Source organism: Thalassophryne amazonica, chromosome 10, assembly GCF_902500255.1.
Source record: "Thalassophryne amazonica chromosome 10, fThaAma1.1, whole genome shotgun sequence".
NCBI lineage: Eukaryota > Metazoa > Chordata > Actinopteri > Batrachoidiformes > Batrachoididae > Thalassophryne > Thalassophryne amazonica.
Window position 1 is genome coordinate 5,653,417 of NC_047112.1, and position 23,235 is coordinate 5,676,651.

Genomic DNA, 23,235 nt, shown 5'->3' on the forward strand with positions numbered 1-23,235 from the left:
ATGAAACAAACCATTTAACTCTCTGCTCCATTTAACTCTCTGCACCAGTTCTATATGAAAAAAAACATTTAACTCCCTGCACCAGCTCTATATGAAACAAACCATTTAACTCTCTGCTCCAGCTCTATATGAAACAAACCATTTAACTCTCTGCTCCAGTTCTATATGAAACAAACCATTTAACTCTGCACCAGTTCTTATATGAAACAAACCATTTAACTCTCTGCACCAGTTCATATATGAAACAAACCATTTAACTCCCTGCATCAGTTCTTATATGAAACAAACCATTTAACTCTCTGCACCAGTTCTTATATGAAACAAACCATTTAACTCTCTGCACCAGTTCTATATGAAAAAAAACATTTAACTCCCTGCACCAGCTCTATATGAAACAAACCATTTAACTCTCTGCACCAGTTCTATATGAAAAAAAACCCATTTAACTCCCTGCACCAGTTCTATATGAAACAAACCATTTAACTATCTGCTCCAGCTCTATATGAAACAAACCATTTAACTCTCTGCTCCAGCTCTATATGAAACAAACCATTTAACTCTCTGCTCCAGTTCTATATGAAACAAACCATTTAACTCTCTGCTCCAGCTCTATATGAAACAAACCATTTAACTCTCTGCTCCAGTTCTATATGAAACAAACCATTTAACTCTGCACCAGTTCTTATATGAAACAAACCATTTAACTCCCTGCACCAGTTCTTATATGAAACAAACCATTTAACTCCCTGCACCAGTTCTTATATGAAACAAACCATTTAACTCTCTGCACCAGTTCTTATATGAAACAAACCATTTAACTCTCTGCTCCAGCTCTATATGAAACAAACCATTTAACTCTCTGCTCCAGCTCTATATGAAACAAACCATTTAACTCTCTGCCCCAGCTCTATATGAAACAAACCATTTAACTCTCTGCTCCAGTTCTATATGAAACAAACCATTTAACTCTCTGCACCAGTTCTTATATGAAACAAACCATTTAACTCCCTGCATCAGTTCTTATATGAAACAAACCATTTAACTCTCTGCACCAGTTCTTATATGAAACAAACCATTTAACTCTCTGCACCAGTTCTATATGAAACGACAGCAGGTAGCAGTTGCTACCTGAAACAAACCTGAATGGTGTAATTCAAGGATAAATACCCAGCTGTCACTGAATAGATGCTCTGCCTCCTCCTACGTACCTGCTGTTTTAGGAAACATCACAGAATGCAAAATGCAAAAATACAACATTTCAAAGCTCACAGAAAATGGACAAAGCGAGTTACTGTTGAACCTACATGTGGGCTGGAAGTGAAAAACACACATGGACTTTTTAGTCAAACTGAAGAAGAAGAATCTGCCAGCTGAGTGTCTCTCTCTCTCTCTCACACACACACACACACACACACACACACACACACACACACACACACACACACACACACACACACACACACACACACACACACGCACACACACAGCCAGCAATGAAAAAGACTGGTGGTCAACTGTGAGGGGGGCGTGCCCCCCCGTAGGGAAAAATTTTGATTGTTTCACACTTTAAAGGAGCTGTTCTGGTGAATTTTAACACATGAAAAGATGATTTTATGTGGATAAACAAGTGCAATCAGAGATTTCTGACGTCCTCCAAGGGTTGACGAGGACTCAGAATAACAGATATGTGACTCACATCATGACCCGGACTTCACCTGGATCCGGATTCCACAACACAGTGCAATAACTGTATCCTGATCCAGAACACTCCCACTGATCAAAATGTTGAATCTGATCTTTAATTCACAAGCTGAAACAAAATAGTGTCTTCCTGATCTTGGTGTTACATTGTGATGTCATATCCATGAAGTAGTTTTGACATAATCCTGAAAAGTCTACAAAGTAAAATCCTGATCCAGAATCTGGAACTGGATTCAGATCACCTCCAAATTTAATGGAATCTTAGGCCTAACACCAATGTATGGTGAAAATTTGGTGAAGATCTGTTAAGTAGTTTTGACGTAATCCTCAAAATCCGACAAAGTGATAGCATACAAAGCATACAAATTGAAATCCTGATTCAGAATCCGGATCCGGATCACCTCCAAAATTCAGTCTTCCAGGGCCTAATATCTATCTGTGGGGAAAATATGGGGAGTCAGAGAGTTATATGGCTTCATGATGAAGTGGTATAGAGGAGGATTTTCTTAAAAAGAAGACCTGAAAGTTTAGCTACAAATTGCCAGAAGGTACATCTGAGATGCAAGACTAGATTTGATCTGTTTTGGCGAAAGAAAATCCTTCTCCACTCTGCTCCACTATGAAACTAAGAGTGGTGATGCAAAATGCAAAATTTGCACTTTGCACAATTTGTCCAATCACAGCCACATAATCCTATAACTTCTTCTGGGTTGTCTGGGTGTCTTGGTGGCTTTCCTCACTCTTCTACTTCTTGCACAGTTACTCAGTTTTTGAGAACTGTCTACTCCACACAGGGGATGTAAACTTTGGAGCACAACTGTACACAGAGTCAGTCCAGCGTGCATGTAAATCTTGGTACAGTCCATTCAAGAGCACACTACAAATGATGTTTTTTCAATTAAAAAAACAGGTATGTTGATTTTCACTCAGTCCAACATAAAATCCAAGTTGACACAATCTGCAGCACTGAAAGGTCTTTGTGTGGCGTTCAGTCGTCATCCAGCATGACTGTTTCTGTGTTTTCTGGTGTTGTAGAGCTGGAGATTCCAGATACAGCAGCAGATCTGAGCCAACAGCTTCAGGCCTGAATAATGTGCATGCACGCACACACACACACACACACACACACACACACACACACACACACACACACACACACACACACACACACACACACACACACACACACACACACACACACACACACACACACACACACACACACACACACACACACACACACACACACACACACACAGAGAGCATTCTGACCTATTTTCAAACAGCACAAAAAAGAGCAGGGAGCTCAACCAATCAGAAGATAAAGGACTCTCAAGATAGAGTTTAAAGAAATGTGGCGTTGTGATGGCGTTGTGATGGCATTGTGATGGCATGGTGTTGTGATGGCATTGTGAAGGTGTTGTGATGGCGTTGTGATGGCATGGTGTTGTGATGGCATTGTGAAGGTGTTGTGATGGCATTGTGATGGCATGGTGTTGTGATGGCATTGTGATGGCATGGTGTTGTGATGGCATTGTGAAGGTGTTGTGATGGCATTGTGATGGCATGGTGTTGTGATGGCATTGTGAAGGTGTTGTGATGGCGTTGTGATGGCGTTGTGATGGCATGGTGTTGTGATGGCATTGTGATGGCGTTGTGATGGCGTTGTGATGGCGTTGTGATGGCATTGTGATGGCATGGTGTTGTGATGGCATTGTGAAGGCGTTGTGATGGCATTGTGATGGCGTTGTGATGGCATTGTGATGGCGTTGTGATGGCATGGTGTTGTGATGGCATTGTGATGGCGTTGTGATGGCGTTGTGATGGCATTGTGATGGCATGGTGTTGTGATGGCATTGTGATGGTGTTGTGATGGTGTTGTGATGGCATTGTGATGGCGTTGTGATGGCATTGTGATGGTGTTGTGATGGCATTGTGATGGCGTTGTGATGGTGTTGTGATGGCATTGTGATGGTGTTGTGATGGCGTTGTGATGGCGTTGTGATGGTGTTGTGATGGCCAGTGATGGTGTTGTGATGGCATTGTGATGGCGTTGTGATGGTGTTGTGATGGCATTGTGATGGCGTTGTGATGGTGTTGTGATGGCATTGTGATGGTGTTGTGATGGCATTGTGATGGTGTTGTGATGGCATTGTGATGGCGTTGTGATGGCGTTGTGATGGTGTTGTGATGGCATTGTGATGGTGTTGTGATGGCATTGTGATGGCGTTGTGATGGCATTGTGATGGCGTTGTGATGGTGTTGTGATGGCATTGTGATGGTGTTGTGATGGCGTTGTGATGGCGTTGTGATGGCATTGTGATGGCGTTGTGATGGTGTTGTGATGGCGTTGTGATGGTGTTGTGATGGCGTTGTGATGGCGTTGTGATGGCGTTGTGATGGTGTTGTGATGGCATTGTGATGGTGTTGTGATGGCATTGTGATGGCGTTGTGATGGCATTGTGATGGCGTTGTGATGGTGTTGTGATGGCATTGTGATAGTGTTGTGATGGCGTTGTGATGGCGTTGTGATGGCCAGTGATGCCGGTAATGCGTTACTTAGTAACGCGTTACTCTAATCTGACCACTTTTTTTAGTAACGAGTAATCTAACGTGTTAATCTTTCCAAATGAGTAATCAGATTAAAGTTACTTCTCCAAGTCACTGTGTGTTACTATTATTTTTGCATTGTGGGTCGACAGCAGCATTAAACTTGGTCCGTGGGCAGGGGGTTGGGGTTTGACTGAACTCCCCACTTTAAACGAGCTGTGAGCTTTTCATCAGCTGCGACTCGTCCTCACCTCTTAAAGCGCGGTGAAAACAGCACACCTGCACTGAGCTTTACAAAGTCATTTTTAGGCTTTATTTTTCTCCTTTATTTAGAATTCTGAGCTGAGCCGCTCCGTATCTGCTTGTTAAAAACAGCTGATCCTCCGCGACGCGTCAACAACTAACACTATTTTCCACTCAGATGCACCTAAACTCTCTTTCTGAGGACCACATGATGTGAAAACGCAATAAAACTTTCTTACCTGTAAATCTGGTCATGTTTTCTGCATAAATAAATGTTATCCATTCTTTGTGCTCAAACGCCAAAGCAGGGGCGAATCCAGATGGAATGGGGGCGTGGGGGAGGGATGTGCCCTCACAACACCCCTAGATTAAAGGTCCAGTTTTGAAGCTGTTTTTTTACTACAACTACTAATACTACTTAAAATAATAATAATTTTGACAAGTAAAATGTTTATAGAGAATTTAAATGTTAGAAAAATGTTAGAATTTAATAGTTACATTTATAAACAATGTAGGTTAGAAATTGCAAGTTTTACTGTTACAGTGCTGTCAACAGTTAAATATGAGGTCAAGAAAGATTATTTTACTTTTTATAAAACAAGTATTTATTTTCATTGAAGACAAGAAAGGGTGACTATAAAGTGAGTTTTGACAAAACAGGTATCATTGTCATGTTGAGGTGGCAGAGGGTTGTTGTGGGCAGCTGGGGAAAGTAACTAAAAAAGTAACTAGTAATCTAACTTAGTTACTTTTACAATTGAGTAATCAGTAAAGTAACTAAGTTACTTTTTCAAGGAGTAATCAGTAATCAGTAATTGGATTACTTCATCAAAGTAACTGTGGCAACACTGGTGATGGCGTTGTGAAGGTGTTGTGATGGCGGTTGTGATGGCGCACTCTGCTCAGGGTTCTGGTGTTCTTTCAGTGTTTGGGTCCGTTCCTGCCACTCCAGTGACGGTAATCCCACTCTGACAGACCCCTCATAGTCTCATGTGGCTTTGTGGAACACTGGAACTGAGGGCAAAATAACAGATTAACAACCCTAATTTGTCCTGAGGTTTTAATGGCCCAAATTACCCACAATCCTCCTCCTCCTCCTATCAATCTCAGAGACTCTGTGGTCGGTTTGAATTCACAGTTATAGACAGCCATGTGCTTTTCATTTTTCCTGTGGACTAATAAAGCCTGTTTGAGGAAAGGAGCATTCTGATTGGCTGATTTTCTTAAAAAAGAAAAGAAAACTAAACAAAAAACAAAACAAAACAAAACATGACTTTCAGAGCGTGGATGTTTGACAGCTACAAATGCTGCTCTGGCAGGTTCATATTTCTTCTACAGAGCCGGCGGCAAGAGGATTGACTCTTTAAACTGATGTAAACTGTATACACACACACACACACACACACACACATGGTTCTAACCTGGATTTAATAAACCAGAGTGCTCGGTTAAGATGACGGGACCAACATGTGCTACCACTGTCAAAAAAGTTAACGCAAAACAACGTCAGTGAGCCAAAATGTGCTCCGTCACCACGTGGACATTTTTCAGACAAGAACCCGACTCTTATGTTTCTGCTCTGAATTATATAAAAAAAATCTGTTGTTTCCGAGAGTCTGAAGTGTAAATACTGCAGTCAGTCACACTGCAAAGAAAAGAAAGTTTTAGATTTCCTGCCTCAGATTATTTACTTTTGGTTACAGACAATATTTCACATCAGTGCTTCATGCTTCACAATGAAGTCTGAGCTTCACTCACATTCATCAAATGACATTTTGGATCCCATCTATTGTCTTCTTCTCCTTTTGTCACCATATCAGGAGCTTTATGGAGCCACTTATTAATTTGCCACAACTGTTCCATCAGATGTAAAACTAAATATATGCATGTCTGTAATGGCAGTTTGTTTTTTCTTTTTCGATGTATGACTTCATTAAGTCATTCAAACCCATCAGTCACAAACATTTTGCTGATCAATATATGCTTTAGAACCATCCATCTAGGGTTATTGTTGTTGAGATATACAAAAAAGGTGTTTTTCAGACCATCTTTTCCTTGCCCTTGAACTTTGACCTTTGACCAAACTACTCCAAAATCTAATCACCTCTAGATATCTATACAAGTAATGTTTCCACCAAGTTTGAAGGAAATCTGTCCAGCCAGGTTTGAGTTATCTTGTCCTAAGACACACAGACACACACGCACTAGAGAAAACAATACCCTGGTTCACTGCTTCATCGACACACAGATGAATAAGATCTGTGGGCTTTGAACCCAGGACCTCCTTATTGCAAATATTTCATTTAGATATAATTATCTGTGATCCATGAGTCTGTCCAATTATTAAGTAATTTGTGTCAAATGAATTTTTAATGAAATAAGAACTGGCACCATCAAGACAACAATGTCATCTGAGGCAACCAGAGTAAACAGAGTCCAAACTGACTGAACTCTGAACTAAATCATTTATGGTGATGGTGATGGTGGGATAATTAGTCACACTAACCATCAACAGCGGCAGAACGGTTAGTAAATTCACCAGATTTATAATTTTTTGGCGCTTTCAGTCACAATGGAAACTCTACTTACTACTTTTCTTTGGTGACTTTGACTAACAGCCATAGTGTAGCAGTGCCAAAAGGGAGTCAGGAAAGCCCCGCCCCTTGCCACTGTATTTTAGCCCACATGGGTCAAAATTCAAAAATGTTTCCACAAGGTAACTTTTGATCATATTGATGATATAAGATTGTGAATTCTTTATCTGGATACTATGGAAAAAAATTATAGTGGTGCATAAAAAAGTCCTTTTCATGACTTAAATGATTTTAAAAATATTGAAAGGGGGCTTCACCTTTAAGGGTTACGTGAAAGCAAAAACGGTCCAGCCTTTACAGATCTGAAAGCAGCGTGTTCTTCTGTGAAAACCGCCGTTATGATGCGCCATCATTTGCTGGAATTTATCGCATGGTTACAGAAAAATCAAGATGGTCTATTTATGGTTAAAAAGAGAGTTTTAGATGTAATCAGTGCCAAAACAAATCAAAGTGTCCACAGCACCTCTGCTCTCTGAAGCTGAAGGGCAGCCCAGTAATTACAGCATCATACCCATAATGCACCTGGCACAGCTCCCAGAATCCATTACTCCGACCCAGAACCAGAGGAGGAAAACGACACCTCCCATCTCCTCTGTTCCAAAACAACCAGACACACGGCTGCCGACGAGCACACGCTGACATATGGACCTGATTTATTCACACATGTGCATCTGATGACCAAATTAACACGGCATCACATTAAATATGACAATTAAAAGGCTGCACCCATTCTGATTTTCATCATCCTTTTAAAAAATGTAGCTTCAATTCCAGAGTAACTCAACAAAATACAAAAACAGGGGTGGATCCAGAAATATTTGGTGGTGCTTGCGGGGTCGGGTGGGGGGTGGTGGTGGTGATTCATTGTAATTGGGTAATCCACTGAGTGGATTCCACTCATTCATGGAATGATAGTGTAATATTTTCACTGGCATTAAAAAAATATACACTAGTAGTAATCAACTACGAATGCTAAGGTAAAAAAAAAGTCACATTTTTTGTAAACCATATCTTTCATAATCATAATTTTTGACAGATTGTTCAAGAATCTCCAAAAACACTTTAATCTAAAATAGCATCATGTCATCATAGATGTTTATCCTACTTCTATGGATGGATGATAAAGTGAAAAATTGTCATGTTGTTGAACACAGTGAGATATTTTCACCTTTTTTCAGTGGAAGATAATGACTAAGAAGTTGTGACAAATATTAGCTTATCAAATTTAAAAACTTTCCCTTCTTTTCTTTCTTTCTTTATTTTCTTTTTTCTTTGCATTTTTCTTTATTTTTGTAGACTGGTGGGGTGGATTCACACCCCCTGCTCCCAAATCCCTCCCCTGTAAGAAAATTAATATTTCATGTTTTTCTAGTGGACTTAAACAAGTACATATATATTTATATAGATTTATATTGAGTCATCCTCTCCCCTAAATCTACACTATAATAGCCAAGTGGCCTCTGTATGCGTATGTGCGTGTATGTGTGTTTATGGTTTGAATCACACAGAAACCAGGGAGACTAACATTTTCTGTTTGGTATGCTTATGTATTTTGGGTCAGGGATGAATGCTATGAAAATGGAACGTTGATAGGACAAATATTTTTTGAGAAATTCACAATTTTAGCTTACCAATGGACATTGTACTGCAATGCACCATGGGAGTTCGGGACATTGGGATTTTAAACATTATTGTGGTTCTTGTTAGTTTAACAGTGCTGTTAGTGTTACTGTTTTATTGTAGTTTTGTAGTTCAATTGGTTTAGTCAGTTGAGTTAACTTATGTTGCTGCTACCATGAGTGAAATGTGTAGTGCTTTTAATGTCTTCTGCCACGTCTCTGTTTGTCAAATTAAAAGCACCTGCTTACAGCAGATTGCAGAAAAGACAAAAAGCTGTGTGTAATTTATTGTGACCCTTGAAAAATTTCAGCTACCTATTTTATAAACACTACCCAATCTAGAGCCCATGGATCCCCACGGGCAACACGCTAGTGTAATACAATGTATGTACATCACTTTATGATCCATTTTATTATGTGTACTTTTTAAGATGCAAATTAAGCACCAGTTTCAGTGGCAAAATGTAGTTACAGTGTCACAAAGCACTGACAGCAAAAGCATGAGGCCTTTGGTTGCTTCATAAAGGTGACATTCTGTCACACTGAACCTCCACACAACTCTACAAAAAGGATTTTGTATGAATTTAGCCCCGAAAGAAAGAGAGTAAGGGAGATGAATGAGCAAGGCATCCAGTCTGGGAGCGTGCATTGGTGCAATGCTTCGCAACATCCACGACACCATGTTGCCACACTGGGTCCTGGCTGGCAACCTGCCAGGCAGACAGTTGGTCCATCCCCATATCTTTTAGATAACCATCTATCTGCAGCAGCCAGGTGAAGTGTGGGGACGTCCCCCTGGCCTTCTCCAGCAAGTGAGGTCCTCAAGACTCAGACACTAGAAATGCACCACATGGCCAAACTGTTGAAGCTGATGCTCCCTCACAATGTCAGTCATCCTCCTCATCTGACTCTCACTACGTAAGCTCTTGTTTGACACAGTCCTTACAGTGATACCCAAGGATGCCCTGAAGAGCCCAAAGTACCAAAGACATCCAGTCATCCCCTTAGCTCACTGGTTAGTGTCCAAGTCCCACAACCACACAGTAAGACAGGAAGAACCAGGACCTTAAAGACGTCTTTAAGACGTCAAATCCCATTTGGCTGCAGTATGTTGCTATAATAGAGTGTGAGGTCTGTGTCCACAGTCAAAGGTGCGATTAAAAACCCTGCACTGGCAGAAAAAGTGTGACTGTCAGATCTGTGGGAGTGAAAGAATACCATTGATTCATATTCTGTTCCAGTTGCCACATCATCTTTCTAAACACACCTACATAGTCATTACCACAGAGCAGAGATGAGCCTGGACGCCCCAACAACATAATTACAGTGCAGTGTCATTTCAACACAACACATGTCTCATCAACACTTATGTTGACAACACAACCAAAACAAACGGTTTAACACTCAGTGTCCAGAGTGAGGACAAAGCTGGACTCAAAGCTTCTTACCTGTTCGAACTCTCGGAGGCTGTGCATCTGCAGCGGCGGTCCTTTGTCAGTCTCCTCACATGTGAAATCTGGACAGGTGTTAAAGCAAAGAGGCTGTTTTACTGCAAGGTCTGGCTAACACCACCACGTCTACCCACAATGCAACGAGACAAGACATCATGTCTGAGAAAGCGGCTGTGGTTCAAACAGTCCAACGAGGATTCAATGATTTCCCGTTGCTTGTAGTTCATTGTCCAGATTGAACATGTCCAACTGTAGCTGGACAAAGGTAGTACCTGTGGCAAGGTGGGATCGTTTGTCTTCTGCTTATCATATTATGTGACCATATGAATCGAGTCACATTTGTCTGTTTGCAGAAAAAACAAATGATGGATATGTGGACGGAAAACGGGAGGAGCGTTGTTGATTGTGAGCGTCTGACCACAAAGGCATCGTCCAATGCTGGACCAGCCCCCAACGCAAAGCTACAAATATGTCAATTTATACATTCTGTTGTGAACACAGATTACGTCCAGTCTAGTAATTTGTTTGTTTGTTTGTTTTACCCTGCGTGCCAGTGAAGTGGTGAAGCGGGTTAAATTTTTCTGCTACAACTCTACAACCAACAGGGAAAGAGATAACCTAAAGTTTATACTGACCAGCAAAATACGGCATACAAGTGGTGTCATGATCGGACGGAAGTCATAAAATAAACAAACAAAAAACACATCCCAGCGTGTAGAGCACGCAGGGTTTGCATCAGCCATCTGATGCCTCTTCTTTCTTTCTTTCTTTCTTTCTTTCTTTCTTTCTTTCTTTCTTTCATTCATTTTTAATGCAAATTGCTTCCAGTCACACCAGGCTTACAATGCTCGAACTTTGAAATTTGAAGTGTGGACTGATAAAGTTGTACAGAAACAAGAAGCACAATTTTTTCATGAATACTCTCAAAGGTCAAATTTTTGTCTCACCTTTAGTTGTTGTTGTGTTCTGCTCCTCCCCACTTCACCTTTAAAACTACATTTTGTGGTGAATGTCAAAAGTCAAAGTGACATTTTAACAAGATTAAACTGGCAATTTTCAGTAGATTTTTTTTCCTTTGGCAGTTTGCATGTTTCTCATTTTATTGAGGACATGCCATATTAACTGACTGGACTCTGTTTCACACCACACATAAATCTGATTCAAAGTCATTCCCCGTGAGCTGTTTGGGTATGCATTTCTTTATTTTCACTCCATTGTTTTTAACACAAAAAACACCACAATAAAACTTTAGAGTGACCTATTTTTAGCTAAACAAAGCATCCACTGTCAAAGTAAAATTAAAAAGTGACATTTAGCCCATCATGTTTTTATATGTTCTAGAAATATAAGTATAAAGTCCTGTGCACATTGGTCCAGTGCGGCAACCGTATGCAACCTGACAGGAGTCAGCACCATAGTCTATGGTCAGGACAGTGGACAGCAGAGGTCAACATTATGTGACAGTGAAGAGAATATTAACAGTGGACCCAGCTGTGAAAATGTGCATTTGAATATCATCACCCTAAACTGACAGTTTTCCGGTACATTAATTATTCAATTGGAAAATGTTCCATAAATTACATTTCAGTTAAAACATGTGTTCCTCTTATTTTGCGCATACCTGCAAGCGGCTGATGGATTTTGTGCTTATGGTTGTTAACACGTGCAAATTCCTCATTTGCATTCTGCTGTCTACATCATGTTACCACCTGCTCTCATGTGTGAAACTATTGTGAGCAAATCACCTGCAAAACAGTCACCAACCCAACGTGTAAAAGTTTGGAAAGCTGACGCAAGTTAGCACTTATCTGGAATCTGAGTAAATAAGGCCCTCTGTATTTTTAGTTTGCTATAAAAAAAAAACAGTGATTACTGCAGATTGGTGAGGTAGTTTAGGTAACAATGTCAGGATTCAGCCCCCGCAAAATGAAAACCCCACATGTGGAATATGAGAAGTAATTACATCTGTCTGGAGCTAAATGGACAAAGATAGAAATAATTAAATACAAAATTCACAGCGGAGGACATTTTACTGGATGGTTTAACTTTGTTTGGGTGCTCTCACGCAATTAGCATCAGAATTTGGCCAATAAATAAACAAACAAATAAATAAATAAATAAGTAGTTTTTTTTTTTTTTTTTTAGGAACAACCAAAAATAACTCCAAGGCACTCTCATAACAAAAAATGTTTAAAAGCTTTCTATAAAGTATCCCACCCAAAGAGCACCTCAAACAAACTATTTTTGAGTCCAGGAAGTGGTCCCATGCAGATATTTTGAGTTACAACTTTTAATCGTGAATGATTCTTGTCTTAAGCTGTGCTTTCTCTCAGGTCCTGTTCAGACTGGGGTTGGCAATCGGAATTCAGACCAAATATCTAAACAGGTTGAGCCCAGTTTAAGCCTGATTTGCTGAGGTCTGAATGCAAATGTAACTAGAATCTGGCTGACATGAAGCATTTGATGTTTTTTTCTAAGCCCACTAGATGGCAGTGTCTATCTTAAAAAGGGTTCTGTCCCACTGGCGTTTAGGAGGATTTGCGCATGAAATGAGGAGACAAAAGCTGAGCGTCCGCAACAAAGGTGAGCGGAAATGACAAATGTCCCGGCGTGGATCAGCGAATACATGAGGAAGAAAAGCGGATATAACAGGGAACAGAAGCGAAGGCGACCACGGAGGCGCCCCCATGAGGGGCACAGCGGCCGTGATGCACTCGCTCCATCCGTGCCCACTCTGTCTGCATGCGCGACATACCATTTGCGACCATGATGTGGCCGTGCTGGGCATGCGTCATATCTGTTTTGCACGCTGTCCCGGTCCACCGCCAAGCTGCACCAACCCGTCGGTTGCGGATATCAGCGGATGACAGGGGATATGCGGCACATTGGTTGTGTATGTCCTGTGTATGTCTTCAGTATGTGTTCAGGCAGTGATGCGGATCTCATCCGCAGCAGGATTTTTGAGCAGCTCAAAAATCCTGGCTGCGGACATGCGTGCCTCTGCGGATGATCATGGATGTGTTCAGATGGCGGCTGACTCAAACAGGAATGTTACATGGTTATTGCGGTTGTTTGGCAGATGTGGGCCACTTTTGTGCGCATTCCATCCGCAAATCCTCCTAAACACCAGTGGGACAGGGCCCTAAGGAAAGGGAAGTTCATTGTGCTTCAAATTCTTTTTTGAATAGACACTGCCATCTAGTGGGCTCAGAAAAAAATGGCAAGTGCTTCATGAGGCCTTGTTTTGCCATCACTACTAGAAAGCAAGCCGGCAAGCAAGCAAGCCAAGCTTTTTGGGCATGCATGAATTTTTCCTACCTGCAGAGCAGATCAAGCACTAGCAGTCAGCCTAGCATGAACACATGTACTGAGCACCTGCCGGATTCTCAATTGTTAAACCATGACGGAAGGACTTGAGCAAAGGTATTGCATTCAATTTTACCAAAAGCTTGGTGATATCCAAGTGGAATCCATCTGAAAAATTCAGCAGGCTTTTGGTGATGATGCCATGAGCATAACACAAATAAAAGAGTCATATAACCACTTCAAAAATGGGTGCACATCAGTGGAGAGCGAAGCACATTCTGGTAGGCCATCCACAAATCAAAATGATCAAGTCATTGACAAAATACAGAATTTGGTCATGGATGACCGTTGCATCACCAACCAAAAACGTGTGGATGAGGTGGGGATAAGCACAGGTTCGACACATTCTATTTTGACGGATTATTTGGGCATGTGCATATAGCTATGATAGTCACCTCCAGTTGTCAAGACTGATCGTGATCGTTTAAACTCAACTTCAACTGCTCACATATCAAATCCACATGAATTCAGTTACGGTTGGTCAGACCTCTACTACATACGTGTAATTTTAGAGTTTACTTAAATTCACTTTCATTTAATTGGATATGATCTGTGGATTTGTGTGACTGCACAAGGTGTCTAAAGAATAAATGAATTGTTTTTTATTTTTAGTTTCTATTGAAGAAAATGATCAAGCAACACTGTTTAAGCTAATTAGAACAAGGCAGTGTTAGTGTGTGTGCGTGTGTGTTGGGATGTGGATTATTGGCATTTTCCTACTGCTATTTAACTGGAAAACTCATTTATTACAGATTATTCTTAGTTGGCTGCAGCCAGTCACAAAGTTATGGCTAGCTGGTTAGCAGCCACCAAGTTCAAATGAATGGAGTGGAGCTAGCTGACTGTATGCCTTGGTGCTAGCAAGCAACAAGAAACTGACATTCCGTGACAAGGAGGAATGTAACAAAAATTAACAGGACAAAGAAAAACATCCGGGCAGGAAATTATGTGACAAGAATGAACTTGAGTAATTTAGATAGTTCAAACGTATCGTGGCCTCTTCCTGTGCACTGCCATTTTGTGCCCCTGCTAATGGAAACAGCACTTATGGGTATTTAAACGCAACAGCAATCTAATGGCCTCTGTGAACATTAGCCTACCACATAAATTAGCACCAATTCGAAATCACACGCTAGTTTCATACTGCTGGTGGGAAAAAACCCCACATGCTATCCTGTTCGCTAACCAAGTCAAATAAAGCACTTTTGTGAAAGTTGTGTTATTGAAGTGTGAACTGTTAAAAAAGGAAAGATTTAATACTAGAACTGGCAACACAAACAAATTCAAGGTCTTCACCTCGTGCCTGGGTAGTGACAGTGACAGTTTCCTAGCATTAGCTCCAGTGACTCAGCACAGCAGGTAGCTTGGATTCTTATGACGTTATCTCTCTGGATAAATGACCCGTTGAGGTGGTTTGTGTTCTCTTATGTGTTCAGCACATTTAGCTGTTATCACGTTACTGATTCCAAAAATATTAACCTTGTAGTTGTGACAATAAATATATGTGAAGATTAGCTTCATCCCAAACACACAAAACAGCCACAGCGTCTGAATGTGCCAGAAATCAGCGAGCGTCCCACTGCGCACATCAAAACGAACAAAAATAACATTTATGTTGCCATTTCTTTAAATAAATCTATTTAAAAATGTTGAGAAAGCCCGTCCCACCTCTTGTCTCATGCAGTGAATCATCAGTCAAAGCAAACAGGACTGAAACACAAACAGCATCATTGATTCCTCATAACCGAGACTTTGTGATCAAACGTCACCTCATTATAACCCTATTAAACATAGAAATATATGAGCCGTGTCCACACACGAGGAGCAGACACGGTCTATTCAGGTCCAGCTGAAACCGTTCCAGGTCTTCAGATGTTTGAAAGTCAAACTTATCCTCTCTAAAAGGCCACAAACGTTCCCAGGAAATTCCACACAGAACACATTTGTACAATAGTTTGTGTTTTATTCCCTTAAAAGCAGGGCCAATCAGTTCACAGCAGGGAGGGGGTCATATCCCTGGAGACATAATCAAGAAGAGTTTGGCAGAGAGCAGATTTCTGACAGTTCTTTAAAAATGCCACACGTTAAATATTATTAAAACGCTGCTTCGTAATGTACAGTTACAAGGTATTCTGGGCCGCAGCCTGTGACGTTAACCGCCGGGGTTCAAAACCCACAATAACGCTGTATGACATGCATGCACACGCACACGCACAGACTTATGACGACCCTGATTGGCCTCCAACATTCAGTTCTATTAAAAAGTTTTATCCCCTCATAACTAAAACCTGTAAAAATAAATGAAACGCTAACACACTACATTTACAGATTTTTCATGATTTTCTGTTTCATAAGGTAGAGTAATAAAGAGCTTCTAATGACCTTAGAACTGTACAAAATAGTGTATCTTCCATAATATAAGTCACATTAGTATTATTATCATTATTTTTTTTACTAGTTTGTAACTTATACTCTGAAACATCAAGCATTTGTTATTAATAATACTAACTGTAAGGGCTATTTATATAGGACTTTCAGGAATCAAAGCACTAAACAAAATAAACTGTAACAATAAAAGAATAAATGGCAATAATTGAAAGCACACAACAGTAATGCAAAAAAAAAAATTAAAGAACTGAAAAATTTATACTCCAGATTGATTTATGGGGGAGGTGACGGTCTAGTGGTTACATTTTGGGCTTCAGACCAGAGGATCCTCAGTTCAAAACCTAGCCAGACCAGAAAATCACTGATTTCCCATCTGCATCAAATCTGATGCAGATGGAAAAGTGCCATATAAATGCAGTCCATTTATACTCCGGGACAACTTATACCCCGAAGCGACTTAAACTCTGGGTGACTTATGCATCAGGGCATCTTATATTCCGGTGCAATTTATACTCCAGGACAATTTATACTCCAGGCAGATTTAAATTCCGGGGCGAGTTGTACTCCAGTGTGACTTATACTCTGGAAAATATGGTAGGTCAGACTGAGTAACATGTCCTTTAGTTTCAGAAGTAGAGTTACAATTTAATCAACAACAAATAAACATAAACATTTGTAAAGCAAAGAGAGATTTAGTTTCATTAACACTAGGTCAATTGTTTATTCTTTCTCTGTGTCCTTTCATGTAACCCCACCCCCCCCAAAAAAACCCTAAACAAAAACAAATAATCTTACGACAGTATGACCTCAAGACACAACAGCATCTTAACTAAAACAAGATCCCTGAGATCCCTAATGGTATTTTCTAGAGTGTACCATACCTTAAGGTACCATCACCTCCCTTTTTTTTTTTTTTTAAATTATTCTGCATAAGCGGCACGATGTGGTCCCACAGATACCGGCTGGTTTTTATTTTTTTATTTATTCCACATAAGCAGCACAATGTGGTTCCACACATACCAGCTGGTTTTTATTTCTTCCACATAAGCGCCGTCATGTGGTGCACCTGGCACTGTTCCTGCTTGATGGACACCGGCACGTGCACGAACTCTCGCACCAAGTTTGTGCACGCCTGCCTGTCGGTGTGATGTTTTGTGTGCTAATTTCGAATTGTTTCGTGCTGTTTTGCTGTTTTCGTCCAAACAGCATCCAAACTTCGCACTATGTGTGAAGGGGCCATTAGGGAGGACCATTTGGTCGTCAACACCGGATCTAGATAAGTGGTAGAAAAGAATGAATGAATGAATGAATGAATGACCTGAAGAAATTCCCCTTTTAGGGTACTTGCTACTATAGTCCACATGTGTGCATATCAAAATGATCAGAACAACCTCATCTTTCTGAATGTGAGACGTATTTTTCTGGAACACTGTGTAAAGGTATGCTTATAAAGATTCAAGGACAATGACTTATTTATTTATTTATCTTGTCTGTTGGCAGCTTCCCAATTAATCTCTGCAAACTTAGGAAAACAGATTTTCTGCAGTAAATTGAAAATTGCTAAAAATAACATTCTAAAGATTCAGACAGAAAGTCAAATTTACTATGATCAGGCAGTCCCCCAAGGATTTTCTGCACCAAAAAAAAAACAAAAAAACAAAACAAAACAAAACTCAACAAGCTGTTTTTCAGAAAATCCTCAGACTGCACACTGGCGCTTGCTCAAATCTTGATACCGTAGCATTAGTCCTTAGGACCTTGGTGCAAAGGACTAAAAAGTATGTCAGCAATGGCAGTGTGACTTTCAGCCTCCACTTTTCCCTTTGACAAAAGCTTTGACAAAATGAAAATGATCTGTTTTTCAAAAGACGGAGTGGTCATGTTACCTCCTATGACCTTTGACATAACAAATTTAGTTCCTAAGCAGCAGTATGCCTTTGAGCTTCAATATCGTTCAAGTTTTTCAAAACACAATTGATTTCAAAACTTAGGTATTTTTTTCCAGGAGATAGAGTGAAAATTTCAAAAATGTCAAAATAAAATAAATAAGTACTCTTACTTACCCATCACAGGTCCAAGGCTTTTTGGTCTGGCCCGTTTCACTGCACCACCGTCCCTGAAAGACAAAAGATGACTATTGCCCAGAAGTCTTCATGCACCTATCCTAATTCCTCATTATAAACCAGTTTCTCCACAGCTTAATGATTTTCCCTCCGATCCTACCTGTGCTCTCCTGTCTGTCACTGCAAAGACGGTGGATTCTCTGAGAAAGCATTCCAGACTGAACAGTCTAAGTTGTGTCATAGGCAAACAGACACACTCACAATCCGGTGTGAGAAACTGAGTCGGCACATTCTTCAAGTCACGCAGTCGATATTCACCACCGGACAAACAAAGACATGCAGCCACCAACTGCACGTCTTCAGGGACTGTCTCAGAACACTTACTACTTACAGACAGAAAAAGCAAAAGATGATTTTCTGTTATGTGTCGACGCGGGTTGAGGGGCGGACCTGCGTCTGACGGAACCCAGCGCTAAAATAACCAGAAAGTGGTTCCAATAACAAAACAATTTATTTTTTCCACCCTCTGGTGCATAACAAAGTGTATGAAGAAAAGATGCGTCAGTCTGGTGGAGTGAAGGCTGGCACGCTCTCCAGTGCCTAAAGGATCGAAGCCCGGCGCTTCTGGACTCACTTTACCACCAAACACCCCCCAGGTGGACACGACAAACCGACTCTCTGCGAAGGATAGAAAAGGTGAGGTAAGTCAGCAGCTACAACCAATATCCTTCAAAAGGCACACACTATCAGCAACACATTCAGGTCTGTATTTAAGCTTTATGTAAATGAGCAGCTTCTCACAACAGGTGGAGGATTACCACTCCGCACGCCACGGCAGTGAGAAGCAAGCTGCACAATTCTCATCACAATTCAAATCTACTGCGTAACAAAATACCAAGTTACTATCAACAATTAGTCAAACAATTAATCACCTCAGATGTGTGCTGACAGCATGTGTCCCTCACCCTTCTTCCTTCACAGGCACGATGTGTCAAACCCAGGCGTGGTCCTCAGCGTCTCACAAACGAACATCACAAGGTCGAGTTCCCGGCAATTCTGCTTGAATCACACATGGCTTAAATGCAGAACGCCATCTCATTATCTGCTTCAGCTGAAAGTCTTTAAGGTTGCACTTGAGCACCATCCACAGGTGCTGCACATAACGCTGATGAGGGTGAAGGACTCTTCAGCCAGCACCTTCTCCACAGACAAATCAGTTTTCATACCACCTGGAGAGCAAAGAAAAGAAAAGAACACCAAAATGTCCAGCCACACCCCCCCAACACACAACAATTTTCATTACCAACATTTTCTGAACAACCGACTCAACGTCAAGCTCATGTTTAAAAAAGCAAAATAAGTTTCAAACTCATCATCATCTTTAGGGATGGCATTCTGACCCGCGGCACAATCAGGTAGGCCGCTCAGCTTCTTTCCTCGCCATCATAGATGTTCCCAACTGACCGCAGCCAGGCACCTCTTTTATTGCTAGGCAAGTAGGAGATGAGCATCAGGACTTGAACCAGTGACCTTCTACACAGAAAGTCAATCTCTAACTGTGGCTTCTGTAAGTTATTCCATCCATCCATCCATCCATTTTCTTCCGCTTTATCCAGAGTCGGGTCGTGGGGGTAGCAGCTCAAGCAAAGCCGCCCAGACCTCCCAATCCACACACACCTCCCCCAGCTCCTCCAGGGGAACCCCAAGGCGTTCCCAAGCCAGCCAAGAGATGTAGTCCCTCCAGCGTGTCCTGGGTCTTCCCCGGGGCCTCCTCCCAATGGGACGTGCCCGGAACACCTCTCCAGCGAGGCGTCCAGGGGGCATCCGGAAAAGATGCCCGAGCCACCTCAACTGACTCCTTTCAATGTGGAGGAGCAGCGGCTCAACTCCGAGCTCCTCCCGAGGTGACCGAGCTCCTCACCCTATCTCTAAGGGAGCGCCCCAGCCACCCTGCGGAGGAAACTCATCTCGGCCGCTTGTACTCGCGATCGCGTTCTTTCGGTCATGAGCCAAATCTCATGACCATAGGTGAGGATCGGAACGTAGATCGATCGGTAAATCGAGAGCTTTGCCCCCCTACTCAGCTCTCTCTTCACCCACGACGGTCCGATACAGCGACCGCATCACTGCAGATGCGCACCGATCCGTCTATTGATCTCACGCTCCATCCGTCCCTCACTCGAGAACAAGACCCCGAGATACTTAAACTCCTCCACTTGAGGCAAGGACACTCCACCAACCTGAAGGACACTCTGTAAGTTATTATTTTTTTAAAATCACAACACACTGACATAGGACATGGGTTTTCTGTGAGTAATCTGAAGTAATCAGGTCAGGTCACAGCATGTGTTGGTGTCACACACTGCCACATCATCACACTACACAACCACCTTGGGTCCTGGATAATGACTCAGGCAAACAACGGGTCCATCCCCACCTCTTATGAAGCAACCATCCATCTGCCATAGCCAGGTAAAATGTGGACGCCCTCTTTGCCTTGTACAGAGCAGGTAGCTCAGTGGATAAGGAGCTGGCCTGCTAATATGTAGACCTGGGTTCGAATTCCACTCATGCTACCTGTCTGCGTGCTTGGACACATAATCTGCATTGTCCCAGTCCACTGAAAGGGGAAAAGGGGACTGATATTTGCTGGGGAATAAACCTGTATTGGCCTGGTGTCCTGTCCAGGGGAAGACTTTAGACTCTCATTCACTTCATGCTACAGAATCTGGAGAAAAGCACCAGCACCACCTTACTTGTGTCCAGTTGTTAGGATCCTCATCACTGAAGCACCTGTATGCTGGATTGTGCCCAGAGAAATATGCCACTTTGTCAAATATCAAAGATAAGTAACTGTTCATCTGACACAAATCCATTCTACTGGTACCCAAGGATCTTTCAAACAGACCTACTACCAAAGACGTCTAATAACAGCCCAGTCTCACGTTGTTTTTTTCGTGCTCCCATGACAAAATGAGTCAAATTTTCGTGACTTTTTTTTTTAACTCACTCATCCTAACCCTACTCCTACCCCCAACCCTAACCTTAACCATAACCTAATCTTACTCTTTTCCCCCACCTTAACCATAACCACCCCTGACCCTCTTCACTTTTAATTTTGTGCAGCCATCACGGAATGAATTAAAATGAATTCATGCTGCCGTGACGAAAATGAGGCGCTTTTCGTCACAATATCAAAAACCCATAGATTAATGTATATTTCGTGCTGCTGAATCACAACTTGCTGTGAGACCAGGTTGCTAATAGTCACCGTCAGTCAAAAGACCTGGGCCTTCATTCTCCTGCAACATCGCTATCACCTCAGTCCAGTGACCACGCGACTCCATAAGTTGTGCCCAGACATCTGTTCAGCTCAAAATCCAAGAACCCAGAGACATGACCATCACTGCCAAGATCAGTGAATGCCTCCACAAGTTCAACACCACATACAGATTACACCTCTGATGACCAAGAACTCACTGAAAGCCAGAATCTTAGTCTTGATCCAGGATAATCACAAACCCAGACACTCTGATTATTCACTCCGATTCTTGGGTCCTGTAATAAAGGAATCCACTCATACTGCAAAGATCACAGCATCATCTGTGAAGTCAAGGTCAGTAAACCTTTCCTCACCAACAAAAACAGAGAAGCTGCTGGTTTCCACAAATAAAGTTTGACAAATACAATAATTTTGTCTTAAAACTGACTTTGAGCTCTGTGAGATAAGAGTTGGCCTACCACTATGTAGAACTGTGTTCAAATCCCAGTCAAGCAACTTGCCGGTGCACTTAGACAAGACACTTCTTTTGCATTGTCCCAGTCTACCCAGTTTAAGTGGGTACTGGCCTCTGCTGGGGATGTAACCTGCAGTGGACTGGTGTTCCTTGCAGGGGTTTGTGGGACTCTCATCTGCTTCCGTGGCAGAATCCAATGATAGCACCAGCACCAACGGGCCTATAGAGCACTAACTTGTTCCTTCTATCTTATACAATACTTTATTTAAAGAAGACAGTTGAGGTATTTACTTTGAAGTTCTTGAACTGGTTCCAAGCACATGTGACTGCAGTGCTGGATTATAACAAATGCTCATTGACCTGAACTGACGAATAAAATAATGATTGCGGAAGACATTTTATTATGAAGGATTTTTATTTCCTACAGGACCCCTTGGCCTGATTATACCACGGCCGCTTGAAAGCACAAGGTTGATTATAAACTGCCATCCTCCTTCAGCAAAATAAGTTAATAATTACTTCAGAATTTCACGTTTGCCTTGAAATGTCAGAAATGAGCTCAGCCAATAGCTGGTCATCGTGCAGGAACACCACATGGGCCTGACACTTATGTAAGCCCAGCACAAAGGTCCTTTTTCTGTTGTTTTTGGAAGGTTGGGGAAACTAGGTTGAGAGGTTTTCTTTAAAAGTGTGGCAATAAAACAGCGAGTTTTCATATGACAACAAAACTGAAACAGCAGTTGGCATTTTTCTGTATTTACTTCAGGCCAGTGGCTTAAAAAAGGAACTTATTTTTACCAGACAGACTCACCAAACCAAAACCAATGAATCATCACGCATTCAGAGACACATCTTACCTTCCCCTATAGAGAAATCCACTCATGATTCAACCTCACTGATAAAAAGCCACAAATCCAAGAGCAGATCCTCACAGTATCTCCTCAGCTGGCAGGTGAGACAGACTCCTGGACCGACCCGAGCTCCATTAAACATCCAAAAACCAGTAAAAAAAAACAACAAAAAAAGGCTGGAGAGAACCCTGAGCTGGCTGTTTGTGACTCCTCAGGGCCAGAGCGGAGTGACCACAGTCAGGCTTTTCGACTGCGAGGTTCCCAGAGGAGCAAACTGAGCACCCAAACAGTCATTTGACGTGGCGAGGCCAAAAAGAGAGCAGCAGAGTGAGGAGGCAGCAGACAGCACAAAGGTACACAGAGCGAGGGCGCCTGCTTCAGCATGAAAGAGTCATCTGTTTCAGCACGCTACCCAGCACACTTCAGAAGGTGTGTGTGTGTGTGTGTGTGTGCACGCGCACAGAGACCAACTTCTCCCTGACAGTGCTGTAAACAGCCACTCAGCTGTCAATTGAATATTTGCCTCTGGTGTTTTTGGAAACAGGGTGGGGCAGCGTGTGAGTGTGCACTGAAGTTCATGACAATGTGGGGACATGAATGTGTTTACAGTGATGATATGGGAACTCATCTCCTATTTGCGCACACATGGTCCCCACAGAAGGTCATTTGTAG

At 41.8% G+C, this 23,235-nt stretch overlaps 1 protein-coding gene across 1 annotated transcript in view; it reads right to left on the minus strand.

Annotated features, from left to right (window-relative positions):
* The window catches only part of pde4dip (phosphodiesterase 4D interacting protein), a 199,489-nt gene extending 176,579 nt beyond the window's left edge, over window positions 1-22,910 (minus strand). Inside the window, exons 1-3 of the mRNA XM_034179347.1 lie at window positions 22,570-22,910; window positions 17,976-18,028; window positions 10,156-10,223 (exon numbers count right to left, since the gene is read on the minus strand). Coding sequence (XP_034035238.1) covers window positions 10,156-10,223; window positions 17,976-18,028; window positions 22,570-22,595 — 147 coding nt within the window. The 5' untranslated portion in view covers window positions 22,596-22,910. The remainder of the gene's footprint in view (window positions 1-10,155; window positions 10,224-17,975; window positions 18,029-22,569) is intronic.
* Between the last annotated feature and the right edge of the window lie 325 nt (window positions 22,911-23,235).